This window comes from Echeneis naucrates, chromosome 7 (genome assembly GCF_900963305.1).
Source record: "Echeneis naucrates chromosome 7, fEcheNa1.1, whole genome shotgun sequence".
Lineage (NCBI taxonomy): Eukaryota > Metazoa > Chordata > Actinopteri > Carangiformes > Echeneidae > Echeneis > Echeneis naucrates.
Window position 1 is genome coordinate 4,842,676 of NC_042517.1, and position 20,744 is coordinate 4,863,419.

General features: G+C 41.4%; 2 protein-coding genes across 6 annotated transcripts; both read left to right on the forward strand.

The window, feature by feature from the left end:
• The first annotated feature begins 7,047 nt into the window (after positions 1–7,047).
• On the forward strand, positions 7,048–13,846 carry LOC115046387 (uncharacterized). 2 transcript variants are annotated; one of them, XM_029506714.1, is made up of 5 exons: positions 7,048–7,114; positions 7,417–7,721; positions 10,277–10,364; positions 11,512–11,617; positions 11,703–13,846. In XM_029506714.1, the coding sequence occupies exons 2-5, from the start codon at positions 7,430–7,432 to the stop codon at positions 12,792–12,794; spliced, it is 1,578 nt and encodes a 525-aa protein (XP_029362574.1). In that variant the 5' UTR covers positions 7,048–7,114; positions 7,417–7,429; the 3' UTR covers positions 12,795–13,846. The 2 variants fall into 2 exon arrangements, with proteins under 2 accessions (XP_029362574.1, XP_029362575.1); XM_029506715.1 differs by having other exon boundaries at positions 11,515–11,617.
• Positions 13,847–16,176: 2,330 nt separating this feature from the next.
• Positions 16,177–20,601, forward strand: LOC115046569 (protein-serine O-palmitoleoyltransferase porcupine). 4 transcript variants are annotated; one of them, XM_029507029.1, is made up of 14 exons: positions 16,177–16,312; positions 16,410–16,602; positions 16,742–16,785; positions 16,871–17,052; positions 17,169–17,299; positions 17,388–17,408; positions 17,753–17,767; positions 17,860–17,985; positions 18,085–18,185; positions 18,293–18,369; positions 18,469–18,532; positions 18,716–18,801; positions 20,129–20,239; positions 20,500–20,601. In XM_029507029.1, exons 1-14 carry the CDS (start codon positions 16,177–16,179, stop codon positions 20,599–20,601), a joined length of 1,389 nt encoding a protein of 462 aa, XP_029362889.1. The 4 variants fall into 4 exon arrangements, with proteins under 4 accessions (XP_029362889.1, XP_029362890.1, XP_029362888.1 ...); XM_029507030.1 differs by lacking the exon at positions 17,753–17,767; XM_029507028.1 differs by lacking the exons at positions 17,388–17,408; positions 17,753–17,767 and having other exon boundaries at positions 16,177–16,318; positions 16,368–16,602.
• Positions 20,602–20,744: the final 143 nt, after the last annotated feature.

Genomic DNA, 20,744 nt, shown 5'->3' on the forward strand with positions numbered 1-20,744 from the left:
CGAACGGCTGATTGGAGGATACTTCTTGGCTTCTCCCCTTGGGCGCGATGGTAAATGCACTCCCCCCACTGCAGCCAGGGGAATACAAAAAGCGGTTGTTCCCCGGCGGAGAGGGAGTGTGCTGATGTGTACGCTGCACTACTATTAAAGCTGAGTTCTCCTGGATTTCACACTGTATAATCTCTCTCTCCGTCTCACCCCCACCTTCTTTCTCTCCATTTCCAGGGCTGGGCTTCTGCTCTCTTTTCTAGTGCCCCATAATTTTTACCCACAGCTCATTTGCTACCCTCTCCTCGCTCTCTCCTCTCCCCTGCCTCTCTCTGCCTTCTTGTCTGCAGGCAGGAGAGCGAGCACTGGAGAGCCTATGAATACTGTTTGAGCAGGACAGGACAAGATAACCAGCCAAGCTGTATAAAAGTGAATGGAATATCAAGGCACACTGGACTGTCCAGATCCTATTTATCTCACGGCATTCAAGCAATCCCACACCACTTTCAGTCATTAAGAGAAGCTGTAAGGTAGAAAGAAATGATTCCACTACTTCATACCAGAAGAAAAAAAAATGCCCAAAGCAGGTAGGGAGCTCATGACTGGCTGTGCATTTAGATGAGATTCTGCACTGCCACACAGGAGGGAGAAGAAGTGAATAACAGGTGTGACAGGATGAATTGAAAGATATGGAGGAGAGCCAAGAGAGAAAATGCAAATGACTGTGTGGGAACGCAGTGGAGAAGCAGAGACGGGGTCGAACAGCAGTTTCCTGCAGTAATCAAAATGACCCAGTGAGGAGGAGGCATATGGAGACATTTAATTTCAAGTACGGGCCCAGTCTGAACACATTTGCCTGTAAAATTCCTCTCTCTTGCTCTCCCCGTACAACTGTGTTCACACTCAGAACACTGCTCACTTACCGATTCTCAATTTGGAATAAAAGGGCTTCACCCTGCACATTTACTGCAGTGCCACCGCCAAGTACCTCAGGGCTGGAGGAGTGAGGCAGTCCATGGGGCAGCAAGGATTACAGGCATCAATATCAACATGGTAAGAAAAATTCTATTTATGGTTAGCAACCACACACGAGGATTGACCTTTCAACGGGGAGAACCATTTTCTACTCGTCATTTTCCCGGTTCACATCTGTGACAGGCTTACTTATCAGCTGTCATGAAATAAAGAACTATTCCTGTAAGCTTGGGGTCCTGTCTCGGTTATTGTGTTTGTTTATCTGGTGCTTCCCCTCTCTCACACACACACACTCTTTTTCAGAGTCTCCCATTGCAATACTTCCACTAAGCCATTTTGAAACAAGATTTCATGGTGACTCTGTCTGGTTCAACAGGCTTACACATATTTTAGCCCGTCTCAGAAAGCTACAGAGCCACTAAAACCGAATGTATACTTAACACTCACTCACACAAACACAGACGGAGATTTTGTTGTGTTGTAAGCTGCACTCTCCGAATCTCATCTGCTTTTGGTTTTCCTCTCGGCATAAAAGGTCAGTGTCATGCGGAAACGTTCATGAAATATCAACTGCCGCCTCCACACAACAGAAAGCTTGAGGTTGTATAACGGTTCGTTATACGTCTTACGTCATTATCTCTTTCCCACTTAATTACTATCTTCTGTCATTTCACATCACCACTACCAAGTCTTTTTTTTTTTTTAATCTCTCCCACCAGGACAAAGCGCAGGTATCCCCCAGGTAGTATGCTGCCCATATGTTTACTACTGAACTGCACCTTTAGCCTGACTGTTCAAGTTTTTTGTTTTATTTTTTATTTTTTTGGCCTCCACTTATCCACTTAGTGTTCCTGCATTATTCTACAAGAAAATGTGCCATGCAAGTTTTAGCCATGCATGGCATAAATATCAGTGGAAAATGTTCATACACTGATGCAGCAAGAGTGAGGAAGAGAAAAGTTTTTATAGAGAATGGAAATGGATGCAGAGGGCCATATGCATAGAAATGTGTCAAAAGCCCTTTTCTTTCCAGCATGGCCTTCCTTTTCTTTAGAAAGAGGCAGGCGGATGAAAACAGCAGAGCACTGGAATACTAGCAGAATTTTAACAGTGTTCTCATTATTTATTTACTGCACCAAGATGACTACCAGTATATAATACATTGCTGAAGAACCATATCTTGTGTTGTGTCCCTCTGCATGCACAAAAGTGTGTGTGCAGGCATGTGTGGATGTAATTCATGACACAACTGCCGTATCATAGAGCGATGACTGGCAGGTAACGGAAAATGGCCCTTCACAGCGGCCTCATTCACATTCTGGAGAAGCCACAGTGTGTGAAAGCTATTTCACAGAGGGAACGGTGAGGGCCAGCTGCCTCAAAGCGGCACTGAGATGGCATAAGATGGGGACGAAGACTGTGGAGAGACGGATAAATTGAAACGGGAAAGAAACAGTAAACAGGCATGTTGGCTTAGAGGAGAGGAACTCCACGAAAAAGCAGGTCTTAACTGTGTCCACTCATATTTGAGTGGAGGAAACTTCGGTCAGCAGAAAGACATACTTGATAATTAACTGGCTAAGGGAAATGGGCTCAAGACAGGAATCAACACTGATGTATGTCTCGGGAGCTCATGCGGGCGGACACTCTTCCACAAACTGATCTATTCCTACAAATACCCAATTATCCCTGTTGCGTTCTCCATTCGGTTTTCCTGCCTTACGTTGAGCAAAACGTTTTGCAGATTTGTCCAAGGCTTTAGAAACTGCTTATCACAGTATTTTGTCACATACACTTGCTTTCCGTGGATTGTTAAAATTCTGTTTATGGCTGATTTAAAATATCTCCTGCTGGTAGCTTTCAAATTATTGTTGCTCAAAATGCCAAAAGATTGATGGTGTCACACAAGGATTAAAAGGTGGCCCCATGGCATTTATTCCATTCATAAAGAATATAATGCAATGATCATTTTTATGATGACAGTACCATTTTGTACATCCAATGCACCAAACTCAATGTCTCAAAATTCTCTTCAGCAATTTGTTCTAAAATCTGCTTCAACCTCTGACTCAACCTCTATGCCTCCAGTGGAAATACAGACACACTAGTAGTTATATTGCACGCAAAAACAAACAACAACCAAAAAAAAAACCTAATTAATTTTGTACTGTGATATGAAACTTGTTTCCCCCGTCAAAACAAATACACATTATAAAATCCTCTCCAGCCTCCACAACTATCTCTACTTGATTAAAGCAATATCATGCAGGCTTGTGTTGCAATCACTTCTTCTATTTGATTCATTACTGAAGAGTGTTCCTTAGACAGCCAAGCTTATCTAGGCTAAGACAGAGATATTTAACCTACTTGGTCAATCCATGACAACTCGAAACTGGGATCGACAGCTATCAGGTACTATACAACTCTGAAACTGTACTTTATGCTCTAACATAAAGCATAAATAACTATGGTGAGTTAAGTTAATCCATCAAGTTAGTTCCAGCATTAGAGGGCGATGTTTGACACCGTGTACATAACAGTGACGAGAAGACGGTTGAGTGTTCCTGTGAAGTACACAGAATTGAATTATTTGTCTGTCACAAGAAGCTGAGTGGCATGTGGGAGATGTTAGTCCTCTGACATAAATTATTGGTTTTTCATGGTTGTTGGGCAGATGAGGCAGCGGTGGGAGGGGTGTTATTCCCTGATGTCAACTCGGCACTCTTCGCAAATCCTCACTCTTCACAACTCAATAACCTCTATTCCCAATTCTCACTGTTCTGTTATCATGTCATAACAGACCAATTAGAGAACACTGATGGGGTACATGGATGGAAGGGGTCGGGGGGTTAGGGGTAAATGACGGAACAGAAGTCAAGGGATGGACTTTAAAGTTCACCACCTCACCTGTAAAGGAATAAATGCAAGGCCAGACAGATTACACCGCATACTCTCTGGGATAAGGGCCACTTTGTCTATCTCAACTTTGTTAACGAAATGAGACCATGAGAGAAAGTTTGAAAGTACAGCAAGAGATGTGATGAAGAAATCATTAGAGGTGGTGGAGGTTATTGAGCAGGTGGCGAGACAAAGGGATTTGGGTGAGGAAAACACAAAAGAACTGCAGTGGGTGATGATTAAAAATGTCCAAAGGGAACGGTGATTACTGCCATACCGTAGGGGTGGAGGAAGGTCTTAAGAAGGGGCCTAATTAATTTGAGTACTAATACAAAGACCACAATTTGGTGTCTTCATCTCTGACGCCTGAATGAGTGCTCACTGCAGTGCCTGTCTCAGCCTGAAGACTCACAATATTAGACATGAATTCTCAAATCACAGCATGGGCAGACACCTGATGTCACATTAGCACGACAGGAAGGTGGATGGCACTGCCACAGCCGTCATGTAGAATATTAAATTAATAAAGTTTCAGTGAGAGATAAATGATTTACTCAAATACGGTTCTGCAGATTTCGAGGTTTCAAACCTGCTGGCTGTGTGACAACTTCTGTTCTGAGTTACTCTTGGGCAGTTTTCTTATCATGACGCCATATCATTCACCCAGAAATGTATTTAATAATCAATAGCAGCATCTTTCCCCCAGTTGCCCACAGGGGACACATGCAAATGGAAACACGTGCACACCTTGATGCATTATGAAGAGAAAATGTAGCAAAAATCCCATTAATTCCCCTCCATCCCTGCCTCTCCCTCCTTCCTGATCTCACTTAATGTGATCCCCGATGACTGTCCACCGTCTAAATGCCTGCTTTTATAGCCAGAAGCTTTGATATTATTCTGGTCTAGCTCAGGGCTCCGGCTGACAGCTGAGCAATCGTTTCTTCCAACTTAAAAACCAATTAAAATTCAGTTCAAATTACCTTTTAGATGCAAGTGCAGCGATATATGGTTGTTTTGTTTGAATATGCCAAGCCTGGCTCAGATGCTTGGATTTGTTTACAAGTTATACCACCTTTAAGTATACACTTATAAATAAAACTTATTCCACCCAGGTGTTTTTAGACATCTGCAAGCTGTGACTCTCCTCCTCCCACATACTCCCACTGTTGTTGCCCCAGGCTCAAGCAAATCAATATATCATTAGCCACTAGTCTCTCCACTCCCCCCCACTCCCCCACCCCCACCCGTTCTCCATCCAGTACACCTTCCCTCCCACCTCTGTCCAACCCTCACATTTCACACTATTTCACGCAGCTTTTCTCCCTTTACCTCGCATCTCATCTTCATCCCTTTGGCCATCACCTCTCCATTCTCACTCCAGCTCTGCTCTGTCCTTTGTGTATTTTTCTGAGACCTTTTCTGAAGTGTGAAAGAGGGGTAAAAAATGAGAGCGGGGGGTGGTGGCGGTGGGGGTTAAAGGTTTAAGGGAGAAATCTGAGGCTTATCAACTGGAGATGGAAATGGTGGGCGAGGGCAGGCAATGCAGAAATATGAAGAGGGAGAAAAAAGAAAGAGCAGAGCAAAACAGGGAGGGGATAGGGAGCATGAGGGGGAGGGGAGCCTAGCGGGCTGGCTGGCTGGCTGACTGCTTGCCTGGCTGGCTGGCTTTGGGGGTGAAATGAATGTGTAATTGCGTTGTAGTGGCTCAACCCTTCAGCAGACAACTGAGTGATGGCAGGGGGGGCAGCCACAACCTTCCCCAATGGAAGTGGTTGAGCTTGTGGGTTGCTGTGATGTTAGGTAAACAGGAAAGGTTGTCAGTATCGATGTACAGGCACCAACTCCACCAGGTAACAACACGCCTATGCCTCCCTGCAAAGTGTCAGACATGGCAAATGATGAGCAAAGCATGGATCAGGAATGCTGGGAATCAAAAATGAATGTGGATCATTTTGATGGATGATGAAAGAGGTTTTAAAAAAGGAATGCGTATATTTTTGTTGCATTATTGATCTACAGATGGCTCACACCTTTTTTCACAACAGGCCACCCTTTTCCCTTACATGCTTTTCCCCATTCTCTCCTTATTGTCCAACCTCCACCCCCAACACAGTTAAAATGACGCAAGGTGGGGTGAAGATGAAGGTAATTAAAATGCTGATATAATAAAGCCAGTATAAAAACACACCTCTTCCCTAACAGGAAAGATAAGAGATGATAATGTGGACAAAATAATGCTGGTTGGGTTTATTGGTTGGAAATATGTAAACAATAAATTGTTTCAGGCGTTACTTTCAGGAGACACCTCTGAAGCCTCACCTACCGCTCCCTTTTTCATGCACAAGGAACAAAGCGGTCATGCAGGGCGTTGATTGATGCATTGCTCTGGGACAACTGAGGAAACAGGTGCAATAGTGGTAGCTCACAAAAAGAGAGTGGAATCAGATCTCTGTAATTGTACCATGGAAACTGCAGAAAAGGGGATTGGCAAAACCAGGGAGGGGGCAGATGGAGGAGTCACCTTGAGAGAAGAGGGAAAGGAGGGCGGTAAGGGACACAGTGCACACAGCAATGCCAATTTGTTTCTTTTCAGGTCATAAGCTCGTAGATATTAAGGAAATACTCGATAAGCAGTTAAACTGCAGTAAAGTGGAGTAAAAAGGCATTTCAAATTCATAAATGTTGAGAAACACAGAAAGAAAATCCTAAGTCCAGTTTTGCTTGCATTATTCAGTCTGTTGGATAAAACACTGCCCGTCTGTTCTATTTGAATCATTCAGACTCTGGTCTTTCTCTAAGGCCAAGTGTCAGAGGAAATGAAATTATATTGATTTAACTCAACACTCAGCTTTTCAGATTAATTTTCAATGCAGAACTAGATTGTACTCGATTAGAAGTCATAGTAGATCACTGAAATTGTTGATATTATCTATTAGAATTTATTCCAAAGTGTTCTTTTATAAAATGGGAACAGGAGTCAGGTTTATTTTAATACTATATTGAAATTCTAAAAACGTAGTAGTACAGGTTGCAAACCAGTTTCTCGGATTACACAGCGGGGACATCTGCTGGTGAAGTACCGACACTCGTTTATACGATCAGTACGGCCATAATAGACCCGTTTCGCGGTGACGTCAGACCACTTCCGTTTTGAAGCGGCAGAGTATAGCTACATCCGGTCTGGGCCTTTTAAACTGGAGATGCGGGAACGTAAGACGGCCCTCAACGAAACTCGGTGTATTTTCTAAAAGTAAGATTGGGACTATGATATTTCTCTTGTAGTGTTTATCACCTTCATTCTCCTCGGCATCGTTAGCGTTACGTAGCTGCCTTGACGTGGGAACGTAACATAAAGCTATGCATGCTAACCGGGAGGCTAACAAGCAGCAACTTCAGCTATAGACCTAATATGATAACACGATGCAGCATCGTATGCACGGGTGGGGATTACACCACCTAATATCGATTTAGTGCACAGGATGTCCACCTATCAGAAGTCTGATGTAATTGGTCTTTTTTCTCTCCTTGTCACTGTGACCCATCTCTCAACAGCATACTATCCACCATGGCACAGATAATGAGACCCCACTACTGCAGCGTCCCAGGCTGTTCAAACAATAAGAAAAAATTCCCATATCTTAGTTTTCACGACTTCCCAGTTGATGCTGAGCTTCGTGCCCGTTGGGTGAAGGCAATTAGAAGAGATGAAGGGCCCAATTTTAAAATCCTTCGTGGCAGCACTTACGTCTGCAGGCGACACTTTCCACCAGAGGAGACGCATATTTCTGCCAGTGGGCGAAACACGCTAAAAAAAGGAGCAGTGCCATCTCGATTCCAGTGGAATAACTGGGGCAAAGGTAAGAGGACTGTGTTGAAACTAATAAATGACTAAATAATAAGAGAGGGCTCAAAGGAAAGCTACACGATACTTAACTATAAGCACGACTCGATGGCAAACAGCTGTGAAATTGAAAGCTACCACAGAACGGGAAACAGACAACAAATAAGTTATTATCCTAGCATTTCCGCTAATGTCGGAGCTAACGTCAAGAAGACAAAACACTTACCTTCATAAGCCAACAGGTAGTGCTCTTTAAAGAACTTGTAACCCTTGTCAAGTTTGGAGGCTGGAGTGATGGACAGTTTTTGTGCAAGTCTGTGCACGTCTCCCAAACGAAATTTGGGTAGTTGGAGGAGGGACTGTGTGGACTCCATTTGGAAACACCGCTCACGGAAGACAGCGGAAGTCAGGATACCCTGCTTCGCTCCAAAAACGGAAGTCGTCTGACGTCATGTGAAAAGGGTCTATCTGTATTTTTCTCACTGCCGACTAAAACCAACAATGAATTGATCTTTATAACAAGTATTGTTTGTGTAGCCCAGGCCTACAGACAGGACGTGTTCCTCATAGAGCACTACTTCCAAAAACTATTTAAAGCCATCAATGAGCATCAACGTGGTGGTACGTGACATCTTCATTTATTCTCATGACCATCAGCAGTATTCTTAATTTTTTGGCACTTCCTCATTCACTGCCCTGCTGAAATACATAGGTTTTATTTATTGGAGTAGTATGGCCTTATAAATGAGAGCCACAGACAAGCTCAGAGAAAACACACTTTTGATTTTGATTATGTATACTCCATAATAAAGTATTACCAGAAAAGTAGAAGCATGCTTAAGGAGAGTAAAATCCAGGAACAGCAAGCCATTTTCGAAAAAGGTTTCACTTAAAACAATTTGCACACATACAACAGTGTTTTAAACTGAATTAAACTCAAGGACAATTCAGATGTGATGCATTTCTAAGGGCCAGCTGGAATGATGGTGAACACAAACAAACAATATAATGGTGTATATGGGAGGGTGGTGAGTCCTAGCAGGTTGCGGTATAAAGGGCTACACAACAACAACAACAACAACAAAAGAAATAAAAATAGAGAAAATATTGCATTTGATAATTTCTTTCAAGCAAGGGAACAAATTTACTGCTGAAATACTTCTCTAAGTGTCTCGCTGGAAAATAGAGTGTATTTGCTAGACTGGTTAATCAGAAATTCAGCTCTTTTGAAAAGACCAAGGACGATTCATTTGTTGGCAGCTGAGAAGTCTGGGTGCTTGTTTGTTTCTTTTTCCCATTATTGCCAATCTTCAGTTTTCATACATTGCACTGCAAATGCATGAACTAATTAAATCAATTTTAACTAGCACCCAACAACGCTGCAATTTTGATGTTTTGAGTTGTTGTTGAAGTATAATTGGTGCATTATGTAAAACTGGTTCATTGTGCTTTCACACATGTAGCTGTTAACAAAAGGTATATCTTTTTCTAGGGAATATTTAATAGGCACAATATGTGTTCAGTTTTTAACATTGCCTGAAAAAATGTCTTATACACCAGTATTGCAACAAGTCTTCTGTGGATTAAGGCGGTCTCAGTGTTTTTATCCCACATAAACTCCATGTTGTTAAGATTTAGGGCTTCGCAGGGATCAAACCCTTTTTGGCAGATTAACTTTCCTCCTTGTCTCTGTAGTTCTCTTTAACTTTGGTTAACCGATGTCAGTTTGCAGATTGAATTTAGCCAAATTAAAAACCCAGATGTCATTGTGTTGTTCAGAATCAGACAAAAAACGCATATTCCCTTGTGGAAAATGAAGTTACAGTCTTCCATTTCACATCTATAAAAATAACAAATGATATAGAAACCTCCCTCTTCATCTCCATGCTTCAAAAATATAGCCTGTGGGGCGACCCTCCAGCAGGGGGTGTTCATCGAACACAGCCTTAGAAGTCTCCCCACCCGGTGGGTTTGGTGTGAGTACATACCGAGCAGCAGCAGCGGCGCAGCTGGAGCTGAAGACAGCCGGAGGAGAGGGGGGTGGGGAATAAAAACACAGCAAGGAGCGGACATTACGGAGCGCCACCTAACGGCCAGCGTTACCGGCTCATTCAAAACTTCCGGTGCGTTAAAGTGACGCAACCAAGAGCTGCGCGCGCGTCTTGGCAACGGAAGTTACGCTTTACGGCGTTCGACGGAAATAAAACGCTAAATGTGGGCCGATTTTCTTTTCTTTTTCTTTTTAAACGAAAAGTGTCGGCCTGTTGTGTGCTCGGATGTAAAAACAGACATTCGGCTACCCGCCAGCTCAAATTTTACAGAGTACCGGCCGGAAATCGGCCGTTTCAGGCCAACCGGAGGCGTTTGTGGCTCCGGGCGCTCGAACAAGTGAACGGCAGCTCAGACGGACTCAGAGGAAATGTCCGAGTTTGTGGCGCTCATTTCGTCTCAGGTAGATTCAGAAACGTGCTATAACATAAACTCAACTCTTCGTCTGATGATGGATGATTAATCCTCAAATTGCGTGTGTGCTAATTTGATTGTTTTTATTATTATTTTCTGTTTTTGCAGGGCGGGCGTCCATGGATTACGATAGTCCAGACTTTGTCCCCTCTGTGTTTACATCCACCAAGCCCATTCAGAAGAAAAAAGGAAAAGGGTAAGACAGCAGGTAATGTAGTTAGATAGACAACCCACCTAGTTATTTAAGCAGTGCATGGCTTTAAATCACCGACAGCCCAACATGCAATCAGATGTACTGCAGTCACAGATGTGAGCGAAAGTGTGACAGTATCAGTCTGTATAAAAAGTAAATGTAATCATTTTGCTGAATGGCTCATTTAAAAGCAATGTATGTTGTTGGATCATAATCATTTAGGTAATCATTTATATATTCCCAAAGTTGGGTTTAACTACAATATTTGGATAAATGTATTAGATTATTTTTCATTACTTTTTTAATTTCAGTGAAGACTTCCTGCATGTATGTATTCAGAGGCTAACAAACCAGCAGCAACAAAACTTAATCTTAACTCAGGCTGTCATGCATACAAATGAAATGTAAACAAATTGTTTACTGATTGTGGAGGTAGCGTCACTTGAAACAAATTCAGACAAACTGACATATTCACAATGAGCTGATTAGTGAGTCAGAAAGTTAAGTTAATTGATTATATTAATAAAAATGATCATTTTTATGTGAGAAGTTGCTTTTATCATGGTAGTAAACTAAGTGTCTTCGTGTTTTGAATTGTTTATCAGATACATCATTTAACCTGAAAATAGTGCCTTTTGAAAACTAGAATAGTTCACAATTCAGTACACCTTGAAGAAAAAATTAGAGTTGAGGCCAGTGTTCATGGTAATTTATTGCAAATGGATTCAACTCCAGAGACATACAATACATTCTTAAATGCACTCATTTCTGCTCTTTCAAAATAATGCAGGCTGCTCTGCCTGTTGAGTTGTCAGATGTCAGCCTTTATGTATCCTGGCAGAGCTAATTAAGCTGTTGCTGTCCATTGTTTTTGATCTATATAAAAATAATTATACATTGTTATTATTAACAAGCAATGTAATTGTCTCAACCTTACAATTGTGTCACTGTAAACACAATAAATCTATGCATGGATAATTCTACAGTTGGCTGTTGTAGCCCTGCTGCACTGGTTCCTCTTATACCGCTCTTTTTCAAGGCACAATATTACTGTTCAGTTTGCTTAAAAAGAACAAACTCCATCCTTCATTTCACACTTTTAACATATTTGCTTCACATTTAAATAAATTATTATTATTTTTATTTCTAGAAGAAAGCGACAACATAAACCAAATGTGAAACATGAGGACGTTTTGATGGAAACTGAAAGTGAACTTTCAGAAGAAACAAAGACGGCACCAACTCAAGTACCAAAGGTATCAGCTATGACTTTGATAGTGTTGTAAAGGGTTTTCCCTCGTGTAGAAATTTCCTCATAGTCTCCTTGTGTGTTTTTTCTAGGAAGAGGAAACATGGACTAAAGAATCTGAAACTAGCACTGAACTAAGCACGTCCCAAACGACATGCCCCAGCAAGTCATCCGTATCATTTAAGCTGCCACCAGGCATTTCAAAACTAGACAAAATGAGCCCTTTTGTCCTCATAAAGCCTCTACATCTACCAGCATTTAAGCAGAATGAGCTGGATAACCGGAGCTTCATTGTATCTGAGCTTGGAAAATGCGAACAGCTGAAAAAAGAAAAGAGCTTAATCTGTGAAAATTGTGGAAAGCAATTCCCCTGTCAGATTGATTTCTCCAAGCACCAGTGTGACCCCGCCAAGGAGCCGCACTTCCCGTGCAACATATGTGATCGCTATTTCAATACAAGTCAAAAACTCAAGCGACATAAGCTGCTGCATGTCAGAGATGGCAGGAAATGCACCAAATGTGGTGTCTTGTTCTGTCGGCGTCACAATCACATTTTCTTCCAGCCAAAGGTTGAGCCTATAACAGAAAATGTAGGTATTGATGTGATGGCCAAAAACCGTTTGAAACAGCAGTCTGTGCAGAGCCAGAGTGGTGTGTTGGTTATGAATACTCAGGGCACCATACCTACAACATCTTTGCTCATTTCTACTGCACCTTCACCTTCCCGAAGCACTGGACTTTTATCCAAGACATCTGAGGCCCCACCTCCGGCCTCAGGCACAAAAACTGTATCAGCACACAATGTTACAATGTACTATGTTCCAGTCTTGCTCAAACCTATTTCTGTGCAGCCCCCACCCCCAGTAGCATCAGCGGACTCAAAACCAGGTACCTCATTTCAGCTTGTGCCACCTCAGCCAGACAAAGCTGTCACCGTCAGACTGCCTCACCCTCCCCCAATTCCAGAGCTCCCGGACTCACTAAAGCTCTTTTCACCTCAGTACCTCACATCAGCACTGCTTGAGGTTAAAAGAAACTATGACTATATTTTAAGCTACGAAAAAGAAAGGAATTTTCATAAAAAGGATATTCATGTCAAGGAAGAAAATTGCGAGTGGCCGTTGACTACTACAGACAAGCAAGTTAAAAAAAAAACTGCTTACGACTTAGAAATTGAGATCTGATGTATATCTAATTGGGGAAAACTGAGTTTTTTACTTTTAAAAGCAGACATTGCTGTTTTATACTTGGTTTAACCTCGTAGACAGACCGGTCCCTCTCACATGCCAATTTTCCCAAGAGGCCTTTACTTTGCAGAAAGCTCTGAAGCCTACTTGTCAAAATACAGTGGTGTGTTGAGCAAATGCTACAACTAAAATATAAGCTAAATTGGATTATTTTGGAAGAACTTATTGTTGTGATATACTTGGAGATGTTGGTGTTTTGTTTTACTGTTCCTATGAGAGGTGCACACGAATATCTGTAAATGTATTGCTATACATTTCAGTAGATTTTTTTTCTTTGCCCTCACATGGGTCAGAACACAATTTTAATGGAAGTAAGTGGACTCATGCTGCTATTTTTTTAATTCAGTGAGAGCCCTTTAGTTAAGATACTGTCACGTTTTAATCACTTCCACTACAATCTCACATTTGTGCTGCAGGACCTATTCTACACTTGTGGAGTAAAAATCAGTTTATTTTGTGAGGAAATCCACTGCACTGTAAACAAAAAACATGTGAACTCACTATCCAGCATCATTCCAGGTGATAATAATAGTCAGCAGATACACATATACAGCATTTGCAATATTTCAGATAAATAAACTTGTGTGTTTTATATAAATCTGAGCGTTGTAGAAAGCAGGGTGCCATGGTGAAGCATGAAACTACCAATCAGACTTTGTTTCCCCATAATAGTAACAACCTAACTTGCTGATTTTTCTATTTCTCTCTTTTCTTTCTGTTGTTTTGTAGCAGAGATTGACCTCCAAATACAAACAATATTGCCTTTGTCTTATGCTGTAACATTGCAGGACTAAGATTGAAACTTGTTTGTAAATAGATGACTGAGGTAGATTCACTGGAGTTAAGGAAAAATCACTAAAGCTACTAAGCCATTACATTTGTAGCTGTGCATTAATATAAGGTTGTATCTGTGCCAGTTTCATTTGTTTTTTTCTCTCAAATGAACTGTGCTAAAACATTGTTTGTAAATTGCCATGTAATCAGAAATAAAATACCTACACTGACTTTTTCTTGTGAGATTTTATTTTTTTTAAACACAAGCCAAAAAGTGTTCCAAGATTTGTCCTGATGGTGGCACTACAGGGTCTTTTAAATTGACCCAAAAATGCCTCTGCTTTTCTTGGTCTGACCTCTACATCATCATGTCACGTTGCATTAAAGTGACCAGCTTGTGTTTTGAGCTCCCTTAAAATCCCATTGTGGAAAAATCCTGCTGTGCAGCAACAGTAAGGCCCCATGTCTTCATTCATTGGGGCTTTTTGTCACTGCATGTCGATCTGGGTCTCGGGGAGTACATTTGCTATAGTCAAAATGAATGAGGAACTCAAAATACGATCTGAGAAAAGCTGTTTCATAATTTTGGTTTGTTACTGTGTCATTCTTTATTTTTGGAGTAAACTCTACATTTATTTTTTTTAAGCTTTTCATAACTTCAGACTTGACTGACATGTTACCAACATTCATAACTGCACACCTTTTGATTCATCGAAGAACAGGGATCCCATTAATCTTTATGTGCCTTTTCAATTGATTGCTTAATAAGCTTCTATTTATTTTAATAATAATAAAGCCTTGTTGTAATGTGTTAATTTACAACTTTGCAACCCAAATAAATGACTTATAACTTAAAATATTGTATTAAATTATAAACCTTTGAAAAGGACAACTTATTGCTTGCATTTAGTGCAAATACTATATACATAAAGTATGAGGGGGTGTGTGTATTACAATTAATTAAAGCGTATTGCAATTAAGATGTAATGACATGCCCAATGCACAAATCAGTGATTGTGCCAAGGTTATACACTTGTATGAGTCCACACTGTTCCTAAAGAATAAAACACTGACTGTTGCAGAACATTTTTATTATTTTTTTAAACAATGAAAATTGAATTTTACTGCACTTACTGCCAGTCATTACTCATTTTGATCCCACACGGCAGAGACAGGCAGACCAGCCACACTGTAAAGAAACAGTACTTATTTGGGCCTTTTCGTGAGTGCAGTTATTCTGCAGTTGTTCATTTTATGCTTTTTTCTTAAGGTCGAGACATCAGCACGACGGAGTTCTGTGGCCCGAATCTGAATTTTGCCTACAAAAAAAAAAAGACAGAAAGAAAGAAAAGCAAAACAAAGTAGGTCAGGTGCATTTTTATTATTTAATTACTCAAATCCACAGTGACTTCCTCTGGGACCTGTCACATCTCAGAGCCAGTTGACGGTTCACCATCTCCGGTCTGACTCCGTCTGGGCACTGTACCACCACCACCACCGCCGATCCTGATTGGCCTTTTCAGCTGCCAATCATAACCGAGGCGCTCAGCGATTGGCCGAAGCCCGCGGCTCTCGGCAGCTGATTGGCCCAGGCGCCTTCGCGTGGCCTCAGAGATGACAGCCGAGCGGTGCTGATGCTGTGACAATGGGACTCATCCGGATCAGCATCATCTGGACCGGCTGCTCGTGATCCGCGGCGGCCGCACACACGCTTAGAAGACGGGACGGGAAAGGCAGCTGGGCAGGGACCCGGGGAGGAAGCTCCAGCTGCTGCTCTGAAACGGTAACCCCCCCCCCCCCCCCTCTCTTTAGAAAACAAAATGACATGCCCGGGGCGTCCGGTTAGTTAGCTGTGTCTGAGTGGGGGCTGGGGAGCAGCTCTTAAGTACCGAAAGACCAATCTCAGGGTTCGGGATCCGGGATCCGGAGCAGCTCTCCTGCAAACATTCAGCACGCTTTGCTTTGCTTTGCTCCGTGGAGAGCCGCATGCTGTGGAGTAAATGCAGCGTTGGTTAGGCAGCTGTGAGTCAACTCATCCCCGTGGCCGACTGCATTGCGGAGATAACATGTGTCTGCTCTTCTTCATGCTGTAAAATTACTGTTGAACGCACCAACCTCTTTTGGTTTAGGGTTTTTTCTTTTTTTTTTTATTAAGCATCTTATTTTGAGTCTTTCTTCCATTCTGATCTGTCAGGACGTCATTTATCATTTCTGTGGAACGGGTGTTAAAGGAAATAAAAAATATACAAATTCGGACTAAAACTGCTCCTATAAACAAACAAACAAACAAACAAACAAACAAACGAACAAACAAACAAAAACTGCATTATTTTTTTAAACTAGCCATTGCATGCATTTGCACACATAGGGAGTTGCTTTGCATGCTGGGATTTGAAGTTTTCAGGTGACATGCATCTGTTGGCATGCATTTGTGTGCATTAGATATACAGTATGTGGTGCATTCTGAATGCTGCTCACTCATATGTCATTTCTGTCGCTCTAACCATGCCATGTTTGGCCTCCCTCTGCTTTTTTAAGCCCAGTGATGGGAGCGTTCAGCCGACAGAAGTTTTTCCAGGAGCTGGCTCATGGCTGCCTCCTGCCAACGGCTCAGCAGGGCCTGGAGCAGGTGTGGCAGCTGCTGGTCATCTGCCTGCTGTGTCGGCTCCTCTGGATGTTAGGTGAGAGTCCGGCTGTCAGCGTTATTCGTCCTTCATGTGGGCTGTGTCCTCATAGTCACCTGTGCTCTTTGTTGTCTCGTTGTCTCACTTTTGTCAGGCCTCCCTTCTTTTGTGAAACACCTGGGCACGGTCGTCGGAGGTTTCTACACCCTCTACCTGTTCTTCGAGCTTCATATGATCTGGGTGGTCCTCCTCAGCCTTCTCTGCTACCTCTTCCTCTTCCTGTGCCGCCACTCCACCATCCGAGGCACCTTCCTCTCCATCACTGTGCTCATCTACCTGCTGCTGGGGTAAGAGAGTCCTCCCTCAGTACCTGACAGCTCAGCGCACACAACAAGTGTGCATTTAGAAAGAACGCTTTAACTTTTAACTTTAAATGTGTGATGAGAACGGCATCACACCGAGACTGTTTCTATCTAACTTTATCAGGGAACTGCACATGATGGACACCACCAACTGGCACAAGATGAGAGGTAGGCCAGGCAACATTTGATGCATTCTTGGTTTCGCCTTTACACTGAACAAGAGCAATGTTGACGTGCTGCTGCTGTGCTGAAGGTTCACAGATGGTGGTTGCCATGAAAGCAATCTCTTTGGCCTTTGATTTGGACAGAGGTGTCGTGACCAGTGTACCTTCACCCATTGAATTCATGGGATATATTTACTTTGTGGGCACGGTCATCTTCGGTCCGTGGATCAGCTTTAACAGCTACAAAGAAGCTTTGGAAGGACGAAAGCTGGTGAGGATCGTGCTGGAGTATGGAAGAGGTTGGGGGTGAAGCTTATTTGAGGATTTATCTTTAAACTAGCTACTAACTGCTTGAATCTTTGGCTGTTTTTTTTTTTTCCTCCCCAGAGCTTTTCATGGCTTTTCAAAGTCTCTGTTAGCTGGGTAAAGAGCCAGGTATGCCTTGTTATTTCCAACTGTGTCGCACCATACCTCTTTCCTTATTTTATACCTGTTTATGGAGACAAGCTCCTACGAAGGTGAGTGGAATATGGAAGAGCAATTCAAAACGGCTGATTATTTCTGCTCTTTGATTACTTATCATCTAAATCCCATCTTTGTTTGCAGTAAAAAGAGGAGGAAGATCAGGTAATCAGTCTACCTCTGTAATTCTGAACATACCCAACACTGCAGATATGCTCTCCCTTATGTCTTGTGCCGTTAAGGGCATGTCCATTTCCAGCTTGCCACCTGTGTATCACCTTTACCTACACGCATATATCCCCACCATTCCCTCATCTCTGTGCAGCCACATGACTTCCAGGACACCCGTCCCACCCTCTCATTTCATCATCTGTCTCACCATCTTGAAAACCGTGCTGAGACATAGATCATCACATGGCAAGTCAATAGAATTTTTTTTGTGTGTGTGTGATTTTACGCTGCCTCTAACATTAAATACGAATTCTCTTTTTATTCTGTTGTTTTTCCAGAGGAGCACTGGCTAAGTACGTCTTTTTAATAAAGGAAAATTTATTAAAGTTGGAATGTATCTGAAATGACAATGCAATGGCCACCTTTTTCTTTTTCATTTCATCAGGTGGCTGCTGGCATACGAGAACACAATGTCTTTCCACTTCAGCAACTACTTTGTTGGTTACTTCAGTGAGACTACTACCACTCTGGCAGGAGCAGGTTTCACTGAGGAGAAAGAAAACCTTAAATGGTCAGAACGTTATGCACAATTTTTATGTAAACACCTCCCTTTAGTCACATTTGTAAACCGACCACTTTCCTATTTACTTTCTTTTTTTTTTTTCCGTAGGGATATGACCGTGTCAAAGCCACTGAATATAGAGTTCCCTCGGTCGATGGTGGAGGTGGTAACATCATGGAATCTGCCTATGTCTCGCTTCCTGCACACCTGTGAGTTTTGATGCTGCATGGCAGCAGCTGTTCATTGTCATTATGAATGGAATGATAATGGCTTATTTAGAGAGATGCTTATGCAGGCTGATGCTCTCATCTCACAGATGTTTTTAAGAGTGCTCTAAAATTTGGAACATTTTCTGCCATCATGGTGACGTACACAGCCAGCGCCCTTCTTCATGTGAGTACTATTACAAAGCAATTATACCTCATACTCTCAAATCCTAATTGTCTGTTTTAAACAGTGGCTCGTTTTTATTCCAACTTTTGTGTTTGGCAGGGTTTGAGTTTTCATCTGGGTGCAGTGCTGATATCTCTGGGGTTCATCACGTACGTTGAGCACGGTATGAGTCTGGTTAATGATGTCTCTTTTCTACATTAGAACCTTTCCATTTAGAGAGGGCACTTGGCTTTGCAGTTACAGTTAATTGCACCCACTGTTGCACACCGTAATTTATTTGTTTCAGCTGGAAAGAAATTTCACCTTGAGCTTTGTTTTAATAGTTTGGTCTTGTTTTGTATTTTAGTGTTGCGGAAGAGGCTTGCAGCCATTTTGGATGCTTGTATACTGTCAAAGAAATGTCAGCCAAACTGCACACACCAGAACAAAAAGGTAAATGCTCCTTTCTCTTCCTCATCTTCCTTACCAATTATTTATCATTAGCAGTGGTCTCTTGTGAGTTAACATATATCAAATTAAAGAAAGATGGTCGTATTTATCTAAATGTTCATTATCATTTCCTTGCAGAGAGTCTGATGTAAAGATCAATACTTCTCTCTTGTCTGCATGCTGAATACAAAGCCACAATCAGGAGATAATTAGTTTGGTTCAACATAAAGACTAGAAAGGGTAGTTTATTCTGTTCAAAAGTACCAAAACAAAAACCTTTTAGAATCTGTAGAATCCATTAAAAGCGTGCAATATCTTTGTAATTTCATTAAAAAACATCAAAACACACCAAATCTTGGTTTTAACTCACAGCAAACAAGAGAATATTGTTAATAATAATAATAATATATTATTTACAAATAATATGTATACAACATTTTAATATAAATAATATTTTTATATAAATAAATTTGAAACGTAACTTAAACCAAAGCGTACGTATTTTATTGGTCAGGAGCATTTTTGTGATTTTACTTTAATTAGCTTAATTTTAAACACATGTCCGGCTAATGCTTCATCTTGCATAAATAGAACTCATTTTACTTGGTATGCATATATTCATATTTTCTTCCAACCGTTTTTATTTGTGCAAATGTCCATTGCACTGGCATTGCTGGCACTTGCTTTCAGAGCAGGAGGTGCTCAAAGGGGGTCTAGCTACTAGCTTTTCTGGCCTAGTTAGCATTAAGAAAAAAAAACTGCTTTCTATTTTTACCCTCCACTTGAAAAACAACTGAAAATTGATCCCCCTCATAGAATGTAAATAATAATAATAATAACAATAATAATGATAATGACTTTGGCCCAGGTGAGTATTTTTAGAAATATAAAAAGTATTATAATAAAAATAGATTTTTAAAAACACAAGAAATAGTCCAATCCTTCAAATTAAATCCTTAATTATTACTTAATGTGAAGAAGAAAAAGCAGCCTGTGTGGTTGTTACAACATCGATGTTATTGTTCTTGTCACAGTAGGAATTTTTCAATTAAAGCTTTAGCAAATGTCATTGAATGAGGTACAAAAGATGTACAGCTATCAAAGTCGAAGTTTGGACAAATGCATTTTCATTGTTTATTATTAACATTCGTGTACTCATCCAGTGTGCTTAACAAAGATTGTGCAAGAAGCTGATTCAGAACATTGATTTTTGAAACCTTTGAGAGCAAAAAGCACACAGTTTGTATGTGTTTTTAATAAAAGAGATGGACAAAAGAGCCTTAAATGGTATGTAAAGAGGTGCCTTACGTTTATATCTCTCCCTCTGCAGAAGCTATGGGTCTATATCATCAACATAACATTCAGTGCATTGGCGTTACTCCACCTTACCTACCTGGGGTCTGTGTTCAGCTCCAGTGTAGACTACATGGAGGAGGAAGAGGTAAGCTGAGACTATCGTCGGTCCACAAAGAGTTAGTTCACATGTTGCAGTAAGGAAAAATTGCCTGAAGAAAGCAGAAAACAAATTATCAACTGAGAATAATAAATTACACTATTGTGTATATATTTGCACTAAATTGAAGTGTTGTTGATTTAGATTTTAGACACTGGGCAACTGCTCATCAAGTAAAAACAAATTTGAGATGAATAGACGTTTTTAATGAAAAGTTAAGTGATGCACTTTCCTGGCGCCCCCTACAGGACGATATCACTCATCATACCATTCAGAAGTGGTCAGAGCTGAGCTGGACAAGCCACTGGGTCACGTTTGGATGCTGGATATTTTACCGCCTCATTCTCTAATGATAAGTGACAGAGAAAGGGCGAAAGGAAGCAATCTGCACTGTGATTTTATCCCACATCAGACCGAAGAGAAAAGATTCAACCTGCAGTGTTCAAGTTGCACCGCATGTTGGCTGGATAATCTATTATTCTAACCTACTGGG

Coding starts and splice junctions, on each gene's coding strand:
- LOC115046387 (XM_029506714.1), top strand. CDS start 7,430: ATGGCACAGATAATGAGACCCCACTACTGCAGCGTCCCAGGCTGTTCA. Junction 7,722..10,276: donor GTGGAATAACTGGGGCAAAG/GTAAGAGGACTG, acceptor CTGTTTTTGCAG/GGCGGGCGTCCATGGATTAC. Junction 11,618..11,702: donor CACCAACTCAAGTACCAAAG/GTATCAGCTATG, acceptor TGTTTTTTCTAG/GAAGAGGAAACATGGACTAA.
- LOC115046569 (XM_029507028.1), top strand. CDS start 16,177: ATGGGAGCGTTCAGCCGACAGAAGTTTTTCCAGGAGCTGGCTCATGGC. Junction 18,186..18,292: donor GTCTCGCTTCCTGCACACCT/GTGAGTTTTGAT, acceptor CTCATCTCACAG/ATGTTTTTAAGAGTGCTCTA. Junction 18,533..18,715: donor CATCACGTACGTTGAGCACG/GTATGAGTCTGG, acceptor TTTGTATTTTAG/TGTTGCGGAAGAGGCTTGCA.